General features: G+C 36.8%; 2 protein-coding genes and 1 long non-coding RNA gene across 4 annotated transcripts in view; 2 read left to right on the top strand and 1 right to left on the bottom strand.

The window, feature by feature from the left end:
- The window catches only part of cidec (cell death inducing DFFA like effector c), a 39,670-nt gene extending 27,375 nt beyond the window's left edge, over positions 1-12,295 (bottom strand). Inside the window, exons 1-3 of one of the 2 annotated variants that reach the window (XM_067459377.1) lie at positions 12,155-12,295; positions 11,664-11,740; positions 11,275-11,416 (exon numbers count right to left, since the gene is read on the bottom strand). In XM_067459377.1, the coding sequence (XP_067315478.1) occupies positions 11,275-11,416; positions 11,664-11,713 (192 nt within the window). In that variant the 5' untranslated portion in view covers positions 11,714-11,740; positions 12,155-12,295. The remainder of the gene's footprint in view (positions 1-11,274; positions 11,417-11,663; positions 11,741-12,154) is intronic. The other variant, XM_067459378.1, reaches the window with a different exon arrangement.
- On the top strand, positions 5,152-6,920 carry LOC137094101 (uncharacterized). Its single transcript, XR_010908592.1, has 3 exons — positions 5,152-5,256; positions 5,859-5,896; positions 6,552-6,920. It is a non-coding gene; the product is annotated as an uncharacterized lncRNA (long non-coding RNA).
- A 4,708-nt stretch (positions 12,296-17,003) lies between the features above and the next one.
- The window catches only part of obsl1a (obscurin like cytoskeletal adaptor 1a), a 29,543-nt gene continuing 25,898 nt past the window's right edge, over positions 17,004-20,648 (top strand). The window contains exons 1-2 of the mRNA XM_067459376.1: positions 17,004-17,388; positions 19,422-20,609. Coding sequence (XP_067315477.1) covers positions 19,505-20,609 — 1,105 coding nt within the window. The 5' untranslated portion in view covers positions 17,004-17,388; positions 19,422-19,504. The remainder of the gene's footprint in view (positions 17,389-19,421; positions 20,610-20,648) is intronic.

The raw sequence follows: 20,648 nt of genomic DNA, 5'->3' as shown, positions 1-20,648 counted from the left end.
CCAGTGGGGGCTTCAGGTCAACTGGGAGAAGAGCAATCCCTGCCCGACGCAGAGGTTTCGTTTTCCCGGTATGGAGCTGGATTCGGTCGCCCTGACAGCGCACCTCACCGAGGAGCGCGTCCAGTCGGTGTTGAACTGCTTGAATTCATTCAAATGCAGGATGGCCGTCCCACTGAAACAATTTCAGAGGCTCCTAGGGCATATGGCAGGCACGCCACTCAGGGTGCTTCATATGAGACCGCTTCAACGCTGGCTACACGGCCGAGTCCCGAGGTGGGCGTGGCACAGCGGATCCCTCCGTGTCTTAGTTACACCGAGATGCCGCTAAACCTTCAGCCCATGGTCGGACCCTGTGTTTCTACGGGCGGGGGTGCCCCTAGAACAGGTATCCAGGCATCCGATTGTCTCCACAGATGCCTCATCCATCGACTGGGGTGCCACGTACAATGGGCTTGCGGATGCAGGTGTGCGGATGGGGCCTCAACTGCAATGGCACATCAACTGCCTAGTTGTCAGCAGTCAGGACGCCGCTCCAGGGCAAGCACGTTCTGGTCCGTATGGACAGCACAGCGGTTGTAGCGTACATCAACAGACAGGGTGGTCTATGCTCCTGTCGCATGTCACAACTCGCCCGCCACCTCCTGTTATGGAGTCTGAAGTATCTGAGGTCACTTTGTGCCACTCACATTCCGGGCCGGCTCAAGCGTGCGGCCGACGAGCCCTCACGGCAGCCAGTGCTTCCGGGAGAGTGGAGACTCCATCCCCAGGTGGTCTAGCTGATTTGGGATCGCTTCGGGACCGCACAGGTAGACCTGTTTGCCGCCCCGGACACGGCCCATTGCCAGTGGTTTTATTCCCTGACCGAGGGGACCCTCGGCACGGAGGAGCTGGCACACAGCTGGCCCCGGGGCCTACACTAAAATGCATTTTCCCCAGTGAGCCTTCTTGCACAGAAACTGTGGATGGTCAGGGAGGACGAGGCGCAGGTCCTGTTGACATGGTTCCGGGAACTAGTGCTCCTTGCGACAGCACCTCCTTGGCCCATTCCTCTGAGGAAGGACACCCTTTCTCAGAGACGGAAACCCTCTGGCACCCATGGTCCCGGGACAGGACGCAGAGATTCTAGGTGGCCTGCCACAGGCTGTGGCAGACACCATCGCTTCCGCTAGAGCTCCCTCTACGAGGCACCTCCATGCGTTTAAGTGGAACCTGTCCATCGACTGGTGCTCTTCTCATCGAGAAGACCCCCGAAGATGTTCGGTCAGGGCCGTGCTTTCCTTCCTACAGGATGGGTTGGAGAGAAGGCTGTCTCCCTCCACCCTCAAGGTGTATGTGGCCGCTATCACTGCCCATCACGCACTAGTAGAAGGTAAGTCTTTAGGGAAGCACAACCTGATCGTCAGGTTCCTGAGGGGTGCGAGGAGATTAAATCTGCATCCTGCAATCTACATGTAGAACCAGTATCTTCCCGTGTACTCACTCATCAGAGTCGGTAGCACCGAAGTGCCCATTCTAGTGTCTGCTTGCTGAGCCGCTCCCTTCCTCATGGAACGGACATGTGCGCTTATATGCTCCAGTCGAGTTTCCCAGCATGGCGAACCCTGTCGAGTCCTCCGCAACCCGCGGCAGTCTGACCGCTCTGCCGTCTCAATGCGGTGACTGTCCCCCTCCCATCAGGGCCAGGGGCCACCCCTGGGACTCCCGTATGTAGCACTGCCCACGGCCAGTCCATACATGTAATTTCCACACGTTCGGGGGAGTGTGGCTTCCACAGCGGCCTCCAGGGGCACGCTTTCCCAGCGTTATCCAGTAGTACACTGTTGAGTCTTGTGGGATAGGAGTAGGGCTCTCCCTAGAGGAAATTTCCCGCCCGCTGAGACGGGGTCCGAGGGACTCCGGCAGGGCGCTGGAAGTGGTAGTAACTGTGGCGTTTTCCATAGGGATTCCCATTTGTCGGTCTAAGTCCGACGTACATCGAACGTGACCGACTGAAAGGGAACGTCTCGGTTACGTATGTAACCCTCATTCCCTGAAGGAGGGAACGGAGACGTACGTCCCGTTGCCACGGTTGCTGTACCATCACTGCAGTTCGAGCCTCTGTTCGGCTCCTCAGTGAAAAACAATGGTGTGGTGATCGCTTCCGCTTTATACCCGCGCAGCGGGGCGGGGTGCGATATGCAAAGTACGCAAGCCAATGTTCATTGGCCCGTTTTCTAAATCTCGAAGCTGATAGGGGCTCACAGAAGTGATCCCCATTCGTCAGTCTAAGTTCGACGTACGTCTCCATTCCCTCCTTCAGGGCATGAGGGTTACATACGTAACCGAGAGGTTTTCCTAAATAGCAGTAAAAGTTATTTGGTAAGAGTTTAAAACCTATTTAAACCTACCCACAAAGCTGTTGAGAGTGAGACTAACTCTAAGGAATAGAGAGAAGTCTTAAGCTAAGAAAGGGCAGAGGTGACTTCGTTGCTATGGATGATGTTAACCCGCTTACTAACTATGCCCAAAGTGATTGGCTGATAGGGACGGGTCTCTGTTAGTGACTTATGCTGCCTTCCATTGCTACTGGAATTATTGTAGTTTCCTATAAATTGATGCTATTGATGCCGATGATTCATCATTTAATGTATTTTGTGTGTACATAAATTAACCTTAATGCTATGTCATCGCAAAAATATGCATTGCTTTTATAAAGAAAATCGCCTATTACCTCAATAGTGTACGGTGTATTTGGGCGGATTGCCGCCAACAGCCCTTTTAGGATTGTTTGTGATTTGGTCGTAGTGACTGCACTGTAACAAATTGCTGTAGTTTTTACAGCAAAATGTTACAGAATATTACTGTTTAAGCATTTTACAAGATGCAGCTGTAATTCGCAATGCATTATGGGTAAATAATTGTTTTACAGTTCTTAACTGTATATTTCCATGTCAACTGTAATTCATTTACAAGAAGGAGGTGTTGTTTCTGTAGCTTATGCGTTTTCACAATAACTTACTGTGCTGTGGCATTATGGGATAGCGCGGGCATCGTTGAAATCTATGTTGACTGGAGCAGCGCAACCATTGAAGATTAGAGGCATTATTCATAATTCCTGGTAAGTTCTAGAAGTATACTCTTTTATATTTATTTAATTTAATGTATAAGCAATATCATGTCACAATATCTTGCTAACACGACGTTTAGAAGTTACATGTAAAAGTTGTCAACGTCAATATGTTTCCCCATACATAACGTTTGGTTAGAAACGTAACGTCGTTTAACTTTAAGATTTTTCTTTCAGGCGCGAGGCTTTTTGACTCGGTAGCCTACCCCATGGTGAGACGAAGACGAAGACGAACAAGGTAAAAGCATCGACGAAAAACGACATTAATAGACATTATATAATATTATTTAACATGGATGAATAGGCTACTGCAGTTTATGGTTTCATTTCGCTATGTATTTAGTTAAGTGAACTTCTTGTCGAGAGAGCACTCGTTCTCATATCATTTCAAATGAGAGGAGACAAAATGACGTGCGGTAAGCTTCAGCTGACGACAAACATAAGAAAATGCGATCAAAGCATGATTAAATAATGCATTTTCTCATTTCGCCAGTTTAATATTCTTATTGAGAACATTTAAAGTAAAACCCTTTGCGAACGACTGTCATAGTATCTTTCTTTTGAAATAACTGACGAACAGCAAAATATGTGACATTTCTACTTGGTTGTTCCCTTGTGTTAACTGTCCCATATCGATCTCAAATTAAAACCTACATGTAAATGAGAAATTGTGTCTGCACCATAGCAATAACATTCTGCTTCTACTCTATGCTATGTATCACTGTAACTAAACTGTATAATAATAAACATTATGCATTTTTCGGGAGTGTATTTTGATCTCATAATAGAAATGCATTAAAAAATTCACTATCTTTTTGTTTTAGGTGCAAAGAACAGCAGATGATGTGGAGAAAAGTTTGACATTACACGTTTCTGAAACTTATTATATAGGTAGGCAATTGTAAATTATTATTAATTCTATTGTAAATCATTTGATAAGCTATTGTATTTTAGATTACATTTCATACTGAAATACTACTGTTATATTGTAGGTTACATTATTGCTTTTATTTATTCATTTCAGGTGAACCCCGCAGATGATGGCTATTCAAGGGTCAGGTGGTTCCCAGCAAACACAAAATGTTTTTACAACTTTCCACAACGTTGTATTCTGGTTGCAATTAGGTAATGTTGTAGTACAACGTTTTAAAGACGTTTTAAAAACGTTTTTTAAAATAGAAAAATAATGTAACCAAAATAAAACGTTTTAAAAACGTTGTGAAAATACCAACCTGGGACGTTTTCTTTAAGTAGTCAAAAAAACGTAAATATCACGTTTGTTTTCTACGAAAACAAAACTAGACCAAACTACAACTTTTGGGAGACGTTTTATTCAGGTGTTAAAATAACGTTATCTGCACGTTGGAAAAAAACGTTTTAAAAACGTTGTGAAAATACCAACCTGGGACGTTTTCTTTAAGTAGTCAAAAAAACGTAAATATCACGTTTGTCTACTACGAAAACTAAACTAGACCAAACTACAACCTTTGGTAGACGTTTTATTCAGGTGTTAAAATAACGTGATCTGAACGTTGGAATAAAACGTTTTAAAAACGTCATGGTAGTACCAAAATACAACCATATGCCAAACCTCCAACGGTAGGCCTACGTTCTGTTTGTGAAAAATATACACAGAATATAAACAGAACGTGACAGTAACATTTTAACATCAACGATTCAGTGACTGATCGAGTAACAGATGAGGCTGATGCAGAGCTGAGCATTCTATATCAATGTTGTGAATATACTTTAAGGTGCTCATTTAACTGATAGAATAGCTATATTAGAGTATTATATTATATTATATTATATTATATTATATTATATTATATTATATTATATTATATTATATTATACAAGCTTTCATTCTCATTCCATTTAAAGTTTTACGTAGGCATATAGGCTGCAGTTTCCACTTAAACGGTGGCCTACTTAACTATCGGGACATTATACTTCAGTATAAAAATATGTATTCATGTAAACGCAACACTGCACAAATTACGCATGACGTTTAATGTGCGTGCGCTTTTAAAGTCGCTTTTAAAGTCGCTTTTAAACTGGAGCGGATGGAATTACCATGGAAACGGGGCAGCTCGTCTGACAACAAGCAGCAAAGCTCCGTCTGTCACTGTTGTTTTCACTAATTTCAGGTAAGTTTAGTCCCTAATATTACACATATAATACATACAACTGTTCTTGACACTTTCTAACACGCTTCTGTTGAATATTTACTGTAAAGAAATGGTTTAGTGTCTTCGGAAAAAGTCCGTTAGCCTCTTAACCGTTAGGCTAATTGAGAGGTAACGTTAGGCTAACTATAGCCCTGAGCTCTTATTTATGAAAGTTTGGGCTTTTAATTCCATATTATGTGTAGATAAGAGGTTTTGTTAATGTTTTGCTGGCCATTTGCCAATGGTTGAATGAAAGGAACGTTAATTTAAGTATTTAACCAAACAGTTTGCACTTTACGTGACTCGGTGACGTCACTCACATGCGCTATTTCAAACATGTTTGATCTTTCATAGTAAACAAGTATTGACCACGTATATAACCATGCATCTGTAAAACCTAAACGTAAATTCTGGTATCTTACGATATTATATATTATATATATCCTGTATATTAACCTTTTTTTTTTTTGCTGTATTTTCACCTATGCACTAGTTTATTTATTTCTAATAAACCTACTTGAGTGACATTGTATAGTTTACCACTTATTGTTGGCTCTGTGACAAATTGTTTATGTTCCTAGATTGTGATGGCTGTCCAGCACTATGAACCATCTGACTTGTAAGTAAAACATACATACATACATACAAACATACATACATTCCTGTGTGTATATGTTGATAATTCTAGCAAATTAAATGGTTAAATGTTCATTAATTAACTCTGAGATCAACTTTGCAGATGCAGTTCATGTGTGCATATGTATAGGGAGACAGTAGATACTGAAATCATCACGAGTGTCTGGCGTGCTTCGGTTTAAGTAGTAGTAGTTATTTACATACTATAGACATGGCAGAACAAAGACTTCAGATTTCAGTTCCAGTCTTTTTGAGCTTTCATATTCAGACACTAGTCTGTATCAATATCTGATTCATTGTAGAGCCCTTATTTTGATTTATACATAAAGAATATTTCCAAATTCTGTAACGTTCTGCTTAATACAGTAAATTCCATTTGTGACTGGATTCTGTGATTTCATCCATGTTTGGCTCTACGTGGTATTTGCAGTATTAAAGAGAGGTAGTTTTGAGAGTGAATTATTGTTGTGTTATAAATTTGTTACCATTAGTATAAGAAGGGTAAGACTAAAAGACTAAATTTCAGTCCGGCAGAATTTTCTGCACACTTCACCACCGAGGCCAAATGAGCATTGTGAATGTACGAACCTCACATTATATTTATAACAATCCTTGTTGATGTTTGAATTGTATTTCAGGGCAGTTTGTGAAGACGGATAAACAAGAGATGTTGTGAAAACCTGGACAGAAGTCGGTTCCAGATCCACCTTCCAGACCAGACTTCTCTCTCATATGGATTGCTGTCTAATGGTGTATTATATGTTCTCTGCAGAATTAGGTGCTTGCAGATATTACTCAGGAACACGACTAAACTTTGTTTGCTATAATACATCTATTTAGTGTACCAGTGTGAAACAGACTAAAACACTTGACTGTTTCTCAAAATCAGGTATGCCAATATTATAAAATATTATTTATTGAACAATAATAGAGACAGAGCGTATTTAGGCCACGCCCACACCGGGGAGGAAACATTCCAACGCTCTCCATTGATTTTGTGTTGCGTGAAGCGGTCACCTCGTCTTTTTTTACTTATAACAAAAACGGCAATGTCTAAAAGCTGATATGTGACAAGGTGTGCAGCACACAAGGTAAAAAACACATAACTACGTTTTTATAAGCTGTCGACCCCAAAAAACAAGCGTTTAAGGACAAAAGTGGATACAGGCAATAAGACGTGAAGCTTCAGCAAGAAGAATGGTTCAATTTTGGGATCCTGACACTCCATATGCCTACGTGTGCAGTAAACCTTTTGTTAAATATCCAAATGTCAGTTTTATATATTATATATTATATTTCCTGTCGCTGATTACTTTCCCCTCCAGTGTGTGTAGTTCTCAGTGTAATATAGCATGTCGCGCTCTGTCTCAAGTGCCTGTATCCACTTTAGTCTTTAAACACTCGTTGTTTTTTTGGGGTCAACAGCTTATAAAAACTTCTGGGTTTTTGTTCCTGGGGTTTTTAGCTTGTTTTCTGTACACCTTGTCACACATCAGCTTTTAGACATTGTTTGTTCTTTTGTAATAGGTCTGAAATGACAAGGAGGTCGCTTCCCGCAATAGAAAGTCAATGGAGACAGTCCCCCCCCCCCCCCCCCCCCCCGGTGGGCGTGGCTTTCATATTATGATGTATGTCGCTCTGTCTCTATAGCTAATATAAATTTTACATAATAATAATATATATTAATAAGTTGTAAATTGTATTTTGGATGCCTTATCTGTAATTTGTGTTGAAAAAAAATCCTTAAAATATAAGCATTGGTTTTAGATTAGATTAGATTTAGATTAGAAAAAAAACAGATTGCAGTAAAATAACATATGCAATAACATAATCTGTAATTAGTTAAAATGAGAATTTACATTTTATAGATTAATCTCTTTTGTTATAACATCTGTGCACTGAATTTTTATGGATTTTTCTCTACATTTTTTTGTTCATGTTCTTATTTAAATTCCCAGTCATTGCATGATTTGCATGTGCTGTACTTTATTTGTACCATTTTGTTTTATTGGCATACCGGTATTTTTATTTATCTGTTTAGAATTTTTTATTATTATTAATGAGAGCTTTAATTGTAGTCTTCTACAATTATCTCAAGGATTTCAATTTACATTATCTCTACTAAAAATGAAAAAGCTGTTATCATGTAACTTTTCTGTGGTTGTTTGTTAGACATTCAAGTTAATGTTTCTTATTCACTTTCTTTTGTTCAAAAAAGTGAATAGTGTATAAGGAACATTATGCTTAATATCTCCTGACTTAAGGTAAACATTAACACCTCCCTTTGTGTTTAACAAATGAAAGTCATACAGATTTAGATCAAGATCTTTAGATCTTTAGATTAGAAGGTAAGGCCTACAGGTAAGGTGAAATGTAAAAAGCGCTATTAATAAGCTGAATATTAAGAAATATTATAACGTGTGATTAGCCTTGACAAATTATACAGAGATCTAAAAAGACCACAATATATTTTTCTTACTGTAGTTATAATATTGTTTTTATATTAAAGATAACAGTAAAAAAACAACAACAAAAAAACATTTTGATCACAGCATGTGTGAAGTAAAGAACCAGTTTGAATGTGGTACGTTTCTACAACGTTGGAAGGAGATGGACGTGGTAGGTGACAAAAACGTTATAAACACATTTTTGCAACGTTGGAAGGAGAGGATATGGTAAGGTGATAAAAAACGTTATAAATATGTTTCTGCAACGTTGCAAGTAGACGCGGTAACGTGATAAAGACATTTCTGCAACGTTACAAGGAGACGTGGCAACGTGATAAAGACGTTATAAGTACGTTTCTGCAACGTTGTGGGAAAACGTATTTATAATGTGAAAAAAACCCGACATCTGTCGTATTAAATACGTCGGATAAAAACGTTATCGCGACCTTTTCACAACATGAAAAAAACGTTTTTACAACGTTGCTGTGTTTGCTGGGTTGTGACTTCACATGTGACTTCCTCAGCTTTGTGGCTGGATTTATTTCAACTTCAGTATGGTGTCCCGGGAGCAGGCATCTTTTGCACACTTGAATCTTTTTCAAAGGTAACATGCTTTACTTCACTACTTTTATTTCTAAAACAAGGTTACTTGGTTTGATTACTGGTACATTTAAATGTGTGTACTGTATGATAAACAGTTAGATCCCCCCAAAATTTAAATTCTGTCATTAATTACTCTCCCTCATGTCATTCCAAACCCGTAAGACTTTTGTTCATCTTCAGAACAAAAATTAAGATATTTTTGATGAAATGTGAGATCTTTCTCTCCCTCCATTAATAGTCAATAACTATCCCTTTCAAACTTTAGAAAGATGTGACTTCATCGGTTAAACCTTAATTTTATGAAGCGATGTAAGTGTAAGTTTATTTGTGTATAAAAACATAATTTACCACTTTAAATTCATGTAACAACGTCCGCTCTCGTGTCAACACAACACGCATGCGTTGAGGTGCTCTTGTGAACATGCGTTGGAAAATAATATTTTGTATAATATTTTATTTTTGCACAAACAAAGCACTCGATTTGCTTAATAAAATTCAGGCTAAACCACTGGAGTTATGGATTACTTTAATGTTGTCTTAACTAACTTTCTGGACCTTGAAAGTGGTAGTTGTGTACTGTCAGTGGAGGGAAATTAGCTCTCAGATTTCATCAAAAAATATCTTCATTTGTGTTCTGAAGATGATCAAAAGGCTTATGGTTTTGGAACGACATGAGGGTGAGTAAATGACAACATTTTCAATTTTGGGCTAACCATTTACCAGTACTTCATACATTAGTAGTGCAACAAATGCTGATGTATTGTATTTGTTTATTTTATTGAGCTAGTTTTATTCCTTTTAAAAAAAAAAAAATCAAAAGTTTTTTCTTATATTTTTGTGCAGATGTTTTGTTGGAATCAAATCACTCACTGCCTGGAGCCAAGACAACAAGCACAGAGGCAAAACAAGTGGAAAGGACTCAGATAGGAACAAGTCAACCCTCATGTGTTGCTCATGAAGGTTAATGAACTTTAAGTATGTATATATTAAGTTGTCTTTTGATGAAATATTCTTAGTTTAAAAGAAGATAAGCTCAAACAACAGAATTTGTGGAATAATGTTAATTTTAGCATTTTATTTTAATGCTTTTCTTTAAAAAGAAAAGACGTTGCAGTGAATTCAATAGGATAAAAACTTTTTGATTGACTTTCATTTTTATTGAAAGTTAATATTCTACTCAAAATATGCACTAAAATGGTTGTAGTTCTTTTTACTTTGTTACTTTGTGGTTATTTTGTAATACTATGTAATTTTTATAGTAAGATTTTAACAGTTTCAGAAGACTGAAATTGTTGCCTTGCAATGCTAGTTTTAATAAATATTTACTTGTAACACCCTTGACTTTGTTTTTTTCTCCATTGGTAAATGTATTCAGATAGTGTTTATTCTGCATTTAAATCAGTAATTTACAGTTTACTGTTAAAATTATTATTTTCATTATTTTTTAATGTTAAACTATTACAAACATCATCTTAGATTATGGGGGTATTTACAGGATTTTATTGGCAACTTTAGTTGCCAGGTAAATACTGTACTTTTGTGAAATTACAAAAAAATCCTGTAAAAATATTTACAGGATTTTATTGGCAACTTTGTTGCCAGGTAAATGCTGTACTTTAGTGAAGTTACAAAACAATGCTGTAATTTTTTTTACAGGATTTTATTGGCAACTTTGTTGCCAGGTAAATACTGTACTTTAGTGAAGTTACAAAACAATGCTGTAAAAAATATTTACAGGATTTTATTGGCAACTTTGTTGCCAGGTAAATACTGTACTTTAGTGAAAATACAAAATATTGCTGTAAAATAAAATACAAGTTTAATTCAATTTTACTGTAAAAAACACAAAAAATTACTGTATTTCACATACACTAATTAGCTGTAAACTGATTTGCAGTATTATACTGTAATCAATTTTACAGCAATAAATAACATTTTTACAGGATTTTATTGGCAACTTTTTTGCCAGTAAATTCCTGTAAATTCTACAGTACATTTTTTACAGTGTGAGGAGTCCTTTTGACAGATTTAGGAGCTGATTTTAGCACTAAAATGCTTTGAGAAATACTCTTAGAGCAAAAATGTAGGAGTCCTTACATTAGCACCGACATGCCCATTATTTTCAAGAGTTTCTCCTAAATTGGCAAATTAGGAGCTACTTTTAGCCTTAAGATATTTTGTGAAAATGGCCCCAGATCATGCAGACAGAATAGGCAAGCATACACTTTAAAATCTTCTTTCAAAGATAAAAAAATATTAAAGAAACAAAGATTTATTTCTTTTCTCTGGCCCTTTTAATTCATGTCCTCACCTTGTTCCGGAGGTCTCTCAGGTCACCCGCCATGATGCCTTTCTTAATAGAGCGATCAGCGTCGATGACCCGGAAGGGTCTGGCTTGCTGAGTCCAACGTGGTAAGAGCTGCTGCGTCATAGATCCACAGGCTGATATGCATCTGTGGTGACACACACACACACACACACACACGCACACACACACACACACACACACACACACACACACACACACACACACACACACACACACACACACACACACACACACACACACACACTTAGGCACAGAATGGCTTGCTTGAAATCTCAGATTTACACAAACAACTATAAAGAAGCTTATTCTATTATGTAATAATAGAATAAAAATGGCATTTAAAAGGACAATCATAATGCCAAAACTGTTACTTTGACAGGGAGGCTGAGAACACATGAAGAGATTTCTTGGCATTGTCCATTGGAATCAACCGTATAGCTCCAGTAACCTTTAAAATTACAGAAAGCATTACATAAGTAAATAAATACCATTAAAAATATCACACCTTTACTGTAGATGATCAAAGGCTAGCGATGGCTTACCCCAGTAAGAAACAGGGACATAAACAGCACTGTCTAAATGCATTTATAATACACACAGGACAAGAGGACACTGATACTACTGTGAACAGACCATCTAGTTTCTGTCCATTAATACAACATATAACATAATGTATTAAACAATATATATATATATGTTTAATACATTATAAGTTTTAAATTTATTGTAAAGCTAAAAGTCTCTTTTAAATCTGAACACATAATAAGGATAGATCTTATTCAATTTCTTGACTTCAATAGGTATTTAAAAAAAAGAAGGAAAAAAAACTATATTACAAGAAATCTTAAGACAGTAATATTACCTTAAAGCAAGATCTTTTGCTCCGTGTTATCTCTGGTATTGTTCTGGATTTACATTAAATCTGCTTGTCTCCTCTCTTTGTTGCCTTGGAGTATCATTGCAAAACTAATTTTTTCACCTTTGCTCCACTCTGACAGCAAGAGTATTTGGTCATGCTGTGTTGAGCAATAATGTTTAAGAGCCTCTCAGTTCCAGCTCACATCACACCACAACAAATTAAAGATATATTGAGATACAGTACAGGCCAAAAGTTTGGACACATTACTATTTGTAATATTTTTGAAAGAAGTTTCTTCTGCTCATCAAGCCTGCATTTATTTGATCAAAAATACAGAAAAAAATGAATATTGTGATATATTATTACAATTTAAAATAATTGGTTTTCAATGTATTATACTTTAAATGATCATTTATTTATGTGATGTAATGCTGAATTTTCTATATCATTCCTCCAGTATTCAGTGTCACATGATCCTTCAGAAATCATTCTAACATGATGATTAATTTTCAAAGTTGGAAACAGTTCTGCTGCTTAATATTTTTTCATAACCTGTGATACTTTTTTTAATAATACTTTGATGAATAATAATAAAATAAAAAATAAAAAAAGAAGCAAATTTTTTAAAAATATAAATCTTTTGTACCAACACTACTGCTCAGTAATTTGGGGTCAGTCATTTTTTTTTTTTTTTTTTTTTTTGTTGAAATAAATCAATTATTTCATTCAGCAAGGGTGTGTTAAATTGATACAAAAAATTATAATACAGAATAATTATATTATTTGAAAATATGATTTTATCAGAATAAATGCAGTTCTTTTGAACCTTTTATTCATCAAATATATTAGGCAGCAGAACTGTTTCCAACACTCATAATAAATCTGAATATTAGAATGATTTTTGAAGGATCATGTGATAGACTGGATGCCACATATGACACTGAAGACTGGAGGAACGATCCTGAAAATTCAGCTTTGGATCACAGAAATAAATTATTATTTAAAGTATAATAAATTGAAAACCAAATATTTTATATCCACAATATTACATTTTTTTTCTGTATTTTTGATTAAATAAATACAGGCTTGATGAGCAGAAGAAACTTCTTTCAAAAACATTACAAATAGTAATGTGTCCAAACTTTTGGCCTGTACTGTACATGTAGTGATTGTTTAGGGCCCTATCTTGCACCCAGCGCAATTGACTTTGTAAACCGATGCATGTGTCATTCCTATTTTACACCCATGCAAAGCGTGCTTTCCCCTCCACAGAAGCACGTCGCTAAACTAGTGAATGAACTTGCGCTCCCTGGGCGGTTCAGCGCAAAAAAAGGAGGCGTGTTCTGGCGCAAACAATCCCTGGTGCTATTTTGCTTTTCCATTAAACAATTGCGTCACTGACCAGAAAAAACCTAGTCTAAAGTCAGCGGCACGTTGCGCGTTGTTCATTATGCTATTTTAAGGGCGCATGCTTGACCAAAATGTATAGCGTGCACAACGCGCATACACTTTCTCATGTAATCTACACAGATGCAACAGTTATTTTTGCAAATCATAAATTGTTACACTAAAAAAATATTAACACGAGATGACGGAAATCATTGTGGTCTGCCACGAAGATGTGAAAAAATAGCCATAAATCTAGCCCAATAGTGGCAAGACAAATATGTATATAAGGACATCTGACAAATTGGTTTGTCCGTCAAGAACCAGGAAAAAAAATCGACTGAAAAACTGAAAAAAATGTTTAACCGACTCCTGTTTAACCGACGCTATTTTGGGTGGGTTTCTCCCATCCCCATACAACACAACTTCTCTGTCTTTCACTAAGAACATCAGTCTCCCCGGCTGTGAACCGCTCCTGGTGTGCGTCTGGTAAATACGCCATAATAATAGCAATCCATTATGGAACTTGCACACCTGCTTTTAAAGGGAATGTTGGATGACGCTCTGATTGGTTTATTGACGTTACGCCCAAACCACATCCATGAATAATGAAGCTACTTCAGACCAACCCATTTTAGATTTGCGCCAGGCGCAAGAGCCATTTATCCCGCCGGGAAAATAGCAAAAGCGCTGAGACCCACCCACAAAGTTACTTGCACAAAGTTCACGCTTTGACACTTGCATTTCAGATCGTTAAAATAGGGCCCTCTGTGTTCAAAATAACTTCACTTTACGTCCATTAGCTCAGGGGTGCCCAACCTTTTTCTACTGGGTGACCAGCCTAGATCTACTCTGGCTGAATTCAGATTAGCCATACTAGCATTCTACTCTTGCTATTCCTGCCATGTATTTATATGAAATAATATGTGATTTCAAATTCAGCCCCTAATTTCATCCCTTTCAATAACGTTCAGTTATGTTACTTATAAGTAATTCGTTAATGATTTACTAATCATTTACAAAATGTAACTCATAAATTATTAATAAGTGGTATGCTAACAATTTATAAATGTTTTGTTAATTCCATTATTATATAAAAATGTAATTTAGTCATTTATAAATGATTAATTAAGGATGAATTAAACATTTACAAAACGTGACTATGTTTATAAATTATTAATAAGTGATACACCAACATTTTATAAATTATTTGTTAATATAGAAGTAATTTATACATTATTACTCTGTAAAAAAGGCTCCAAATTTTTTTCAAGTGACTGATTACATCAACTTTATTTTTTATAACTTATTAATAAGTTGTATGTTTACAATTTACAAATGTTATAATTTTTTTTTAAAATAGGGCCCCTAGTGTTACTTTTAATATAATGTAATAAGTTACTTTTAATATTTAAATAATCTCTGTCCATGGAATACTCAAAAAGGGTGCAAGCCCTGGTTTAGCTGCAGCTGCTATGTCAACATTATAATCAAACTTACAACTTGTAAGTATGACTTATTTGTAGTTGTGTTTTCTATTAACAATTTAATTTATAAGTTTTATGTTGTTGCTACAATGTAAACAAAGTCCAAAGCTTTGCCTCCACTCACCTGCTAGCCAACATTGGTGTTGATATAGTGTTTACTGTAGCTTTTGTAAGTTCTTGCTGTTGTTAGACTGTTCACCACCCCTTCAGAAAATTAACCTTGGTTTTGGGATTTATACCCTGCTCAAGGGTACTCCTGACCCAGTGCTCGGCTACCGATTTCCCTCATTGTTGACAAAAGTCACTGCACGGGCCCTGGGCCAGGCAATGTCCACTTTGGTGGTCCAGGAGCACCATCTAGAGCTAAACCTTGTGCAGTTGTGAGACGGTGAGGAAGTCGGTGATTTTTGTGTATTTGTCTGTTTTTTATTTTTACTATTGTAAGCATATAATTTAGATTATGCCTAAAATTTAAATAAATGTAATGTTGATAAAGATTTAAATTTGAATAGACTCCAGTCATCAAAAGTGCCCCTTATTCCCCATCTACAGTCTCCTCAGTGCAACTCAGCCAATAAGAAAAGTTAAGACAACAATAAATGTTGGTCTATAGTTCCAATTCAGTCAGTCACGTTTGATGTTGGGCCTACTCACCTCCAAGTGTTAACTAAATGAGCCAATGAACATTGGCCAGTGTGATTTGGAGGGAAGGAGTGTACATTCTGAAAAACACATTTAACACACCTGAAGATGATGGGTAGGGTTTGCTGCAGTAGTCGGCTATATAAATGCAGTCCATTACTGACAGGACTATGTCAGAGGTTTTGGTGCACAACAGGTCCTGAGTGTTATTGACAAAAATCTTATCTTGTAAAATGTGTGGTCAGTACCACCGTTCTATATACACAGAGTATGCATGATCCTGAATTTGAAAGTGATATAGGCTACAATATAATTACCAAACTATATTTGCGAGAGAACCCAAAACCTTTAGAATATATTTTTTCTCCTATCTCATATTTTGTTCCCATCACCATGTCCATTTAGGGGCTGATTTCTTTTGCCTTGCTATTTCTGGTTTCATTTCCTGTGGTTAAATTCCTATGAGCTTTGTTTCTTTAGCTGTCATGCTTATCACTATGACATATCATTACCTACACCTGCTCCTTTTGCTTGCCTGTGTATATATACCCCTGTGATTCAGTCTTTGTTATTCTTTGTTTTTGTAAGGCTGCTGCATCTCCTGCATCATCTTTCCTCATTTGGGTAACACTTTGGTTTAGGGTACAGTTCTATAGTTGCTTATTAGCATGCATATTACTAAGATATTGGCTGTTTATTTGTACTTATAAAGCACACATTTATGCCTTATTCTGCATGACCATACTACATCCCTTAATCCTTAGGGACTATCAGTCACTAGAAAATTTTCTATTGGAGACCTGATTTTTTTTTTTTTTTTTTTTTTTACAGTGTACTAATAGTCCCTAATACTTTCAGATTAACCACCAGTGTAGTTCATTATTTTCACAGCAAAACTTGTTCTGCAGATTTTGATGACCATAAACTGTTTAAGACATTTGGTCTTTGGACATTGGACATTTTACACATATTGCTTCGTATTTAAACATTTAACCAACTTAATTTCTTTAAACATTTAATTAAAGCTTAAAGGTTTGCCTTTTCGATCTGCAGCTTTGCAAAATGACTTAATTTGAGTGACTTTGAATTTTGTGTATGTTAACATAGAGAAGAAAAGGAGTTAATCTTTTAGTGTTTTTCAGATTTTCGAACAGACTCAGACCCTGCCAAAATAGCCTTGTTGGAAGAGGTCAAGTGATTTGGTAGTCTAAATTTAACCTTTGCAGCCTACTGCTCCCCTAATGATGATAGCTTAGCTATTTTAGTATGATGTGACAGCTGTGAAAGCATTTATTGACTCTGAGCTGCCAACGACACAGGCTCCAGTTCTGTGACACACATTGTTTGGTGGAAGTGAAAAAGAGATGAGCTTAGTCATACTGAAAGGCACGTATGAGAAGCACATGTATATGCACACATAGACTCATCAGGAGGCTCAAGAAACAAACCACACCAGAAGAAAGAATTGGAAGTCAACCTGAGTGGATTAACATCAATATTAAGAAGATAGAAACTCATGTTATGTGGATTATTTTCCCTGACCTACTGCAACTGCTAATGATATGATTTTTTAAAAATCATAACAAACACTGGAGTCAAAGGTCATTTCTTAAAAGAAGAAAAGATGACATCAGAGTCATTGTCCTCTTAAACTAAAGAAGAGGTCCTGAAGATTAGTATTTTGGCTGGTCCTAAATGCTAATTTAATACTCCTGTTGACACGTGAGTATATATTTTATATTTTTACTTTTTTACAATGCCGTTGATCTTCTTTTGCAATTAAAATGCTGCAGTGTCATAAAAATAATGATGGTACATTTAATCACTATGTTTCAAAAATTGATACGTTGCTAAATATTTTAAGTATAGGACTGTTCATTTGTATCCTTCATAATATTAGTCAAAAAAATTAATAATAATAACCCGTATCATCCTTGTAGTAATATCACATAAGACATATACCTGTATGTATGACATAACTAGAATAAAGTCAATAATCCCTAAACAAAAATGAAGGAAAAAAAGAACAAGATAACTAAAAATCATGTATACCAGGGCTCTATGCTAACATTATAATAACAAAAATGAAAATAAAATAACTAAATAAAAAAAACCTTCAAAATATCTTAAAATATTCTTAGTCAAAATATTTTAAGCCCTTTTAAGTTCTCTTATTATTACTGTATCAAAGTACAACATAAATACAACAAGCAGGCACTGGGAACTAAGAATTACAGAAATGAATTAGATAATTCATAAGCATAGGCTTAGCATTTGATATATGACAAAGACATATTCACAGATAAACTCTTAAATTAAAGATCTATTAATTGACTGCGGCTGTGACTATGAACATGGTAAACAAAAGTATGTGGTAACATTTATAGTAACTCATTATTCATCATATGATGCTTAGCAGACTAGTAGGTCCACATTTAAATAAGAATTTGTATTAAACTTTCATGGTCGTCACAACAATCTGAATGCATGTTAACTGATTAACATTATATGCTATTTCATACTGTATATTATAAGTTATTGTTTGTGTATAATGCACATAATTTACCTCACAGTTTTATTTACAGTCTACAGTATATGCTGTAATTTACAAATCCTAATGTAAGAGAAGTCTTTTGTCTTGTATATTAATCACATTAACATTATTTCGGTGTGTACTATTCATCTGACAAATAAAGAGCAATATTATTAGCGCATGGTTCATATTACTTGGCTGGATGCTCCTGGAAAACTGACCAAACATGACCCAGTTAATATTTGCATGACCCCATAATATTGAACAGAACACAGGGGACAAGCTTTTTTCTAAAACTGAACTTTATTTGCTTGGCACAAAATATTATGGTGCAAATCATTAAAAAGAGTAAGGTGTAACGGAACAAACAAAAACATCAGTGCATGTGTAAATTGAACAACAATTAAAAACACATCATGTTTGAATGCCCTTTAAACAGCATAACACATTCTCTACTGTTTTAGCTAGAAACCACTTAAAAACAGCCATAGTGTAAAATGTAATTTACACATGAGTTTAGATTAGGATGTTTGTATTGATGCTAACAGTGATGATATTTTAATGTATAGTCCCTGATAGAGAAAAGTGCTGAATTCTGATGCTATGAGTGTTTGTCACAGTCAATCATCTGAACACGCTTTGTCTTGTCTTTCACATGGCCAACTCTCCAGTGTCTTTATTTGGACAGACTATTTTAAAAGCTTCCTCCTGATATACAGCACCAGCTGTCTGGTCTTAAGTAAGGAATGAGGACTGGAGTTATCTTGACTGTTGTAAGAGAACTTCCTTTATGTAAGGAATGTTTCACTATCCCATATAAAGTTTACAATGGACGTAGTACTGTGCCCATAAAATAAAATAAAAGTAACTGCAGCACTTTAACTGTACAAGTAGTAGCAATGAAATACAATTTGGTTGTGTATTCTTCAGAGGGTAAAAAATCAACGCTAAGATCTACAACAGAATCTTAAGCATTAAATAGCGGAATTATGTTTTTGTGAAAGTTACATGTCTTCACGCTGTTTGTTAGCCAGAATTTGATGTATTTGTTGTTAAATTTTTTACAACTTCAGGTCTGATTATAACCATCTGTCAAATGTCTTTAGTGTGATTTACTGAGCTGCAAGTTCCCAGATTAAACCCATAACTCAATGACAAGAATTCTACAAATGTCAGATTGATAAATAATGACCAGTGTCAAACTTTGATTTGTTTTTTCCAGAGCTGGTTATGTGCCGCCGGAATTTGTGCCATTCCTAATTCCAATAATAACGCAAAATAAGTGATTACCAGGCAGTAAAAGATATGGATATATTTGGAGGTGCTCCACGTGTGCTTGGTTACCCACGTCCAGTTCTGGTGAAACGGGGAGCAGATGCTGTGCTTAAATGTCAGATTGGTGGAGATCCCCAACCAGATGTAATCTGGGAGCGGAAAAATGAGCCTATTTTTTCTGAAGGCCGTTTCCGTATTACCCAAGATGACAAGCTGTACACCCTTTACATCACTGGGGTGACAATGGAAGATGCTGGACAGTATATTTGCAGAGCCAAGAACAATATTGGGGAAACCTATGCAGCTGCTACCCTTAAAGTGGAAGAAGAGCCTCAAGAGCTCCATCAAACACAGCCACTCCCACTCCCACCACCACAACATAATGAAGTTAAAGTGATTCCCCCAGAAGAAATCAAAACGGTGATACAACAACAGGATAGGGTGATACAGAAAGCAGACCCATTTCAAGACAACAAGCCTCGTTTTCTTATTAAACCTCTTTCTCTGAGAGTAGACAGAGGAGAAGATGCTGCCTTCTCCTGCAAGCTGTCAGGCGAGCCTTTGCCTCAGGTGGTTTGGGAGAAAGATGGTAAACAGTTGAATGAGATCTTTGAGAGTGCCCACTACCATGTGGGCCAGCAAGATGGTGGATGGTTCCAGCTAAAGATTTTTAGAACAAGAGCCCCAGATGGAGGTGTCTACATTTGCAAAGCAGTCAACAAGCATGGAGAAGCGATGACTGGGGCAGTGCTTCTGGTAGAGCCCATTCCTGAACAAAGAGAGGGAAGCATGACAAATGGCTACACCAATGGTCATTACTCACCACAGCATTCGAGGGCCAAACACTCAAAGGAGCCTCACCTGAATGTATCGAAAGCTAAGAAGTTTATTGTCACAGAAGGCAAACATGCCAAATTCCGTTGCTATGTCACAGGAAAGCCTAAGCCAGAGATTGTATGGAAGAAAAATGGAGAGAATATTGTGCCGAGTCGGAGACATCTTATTTTTGAGGATAGAGAGGGATATTACACCCTGAAAGTACTGTACTGTAAGCAGCAGGATACGGGACTCTACATATGTGCTGCTTCAAACGCTCTGGGAAACACACTGAGTGCTGTGCAACTGTCAGTTAAAGGTAATTCAGTTTTTTAATTATGCTAATTTGTGTTTTATT

The sequence above is a fragment of the Pseudorasbora parva genome, chromosome 12 (genome assembly GCF_024679245.1).
Source record: "Pseudorasbora parva isolate DD20220531a chromosome 12, ASM2467924v1, whole genome shotgun sequence".
Lineage (NCBI taxonomy): Eukaryota > Metazoa > Chordata > Actinopteri > Cypriniformes > Gobionidae > Pseudorasbora > Pseudorasbora parva.
Note: the sequence above shows the minus strand (reverse complement) of the source record. Positions and strands in the feature narration are given on the sequence as shown.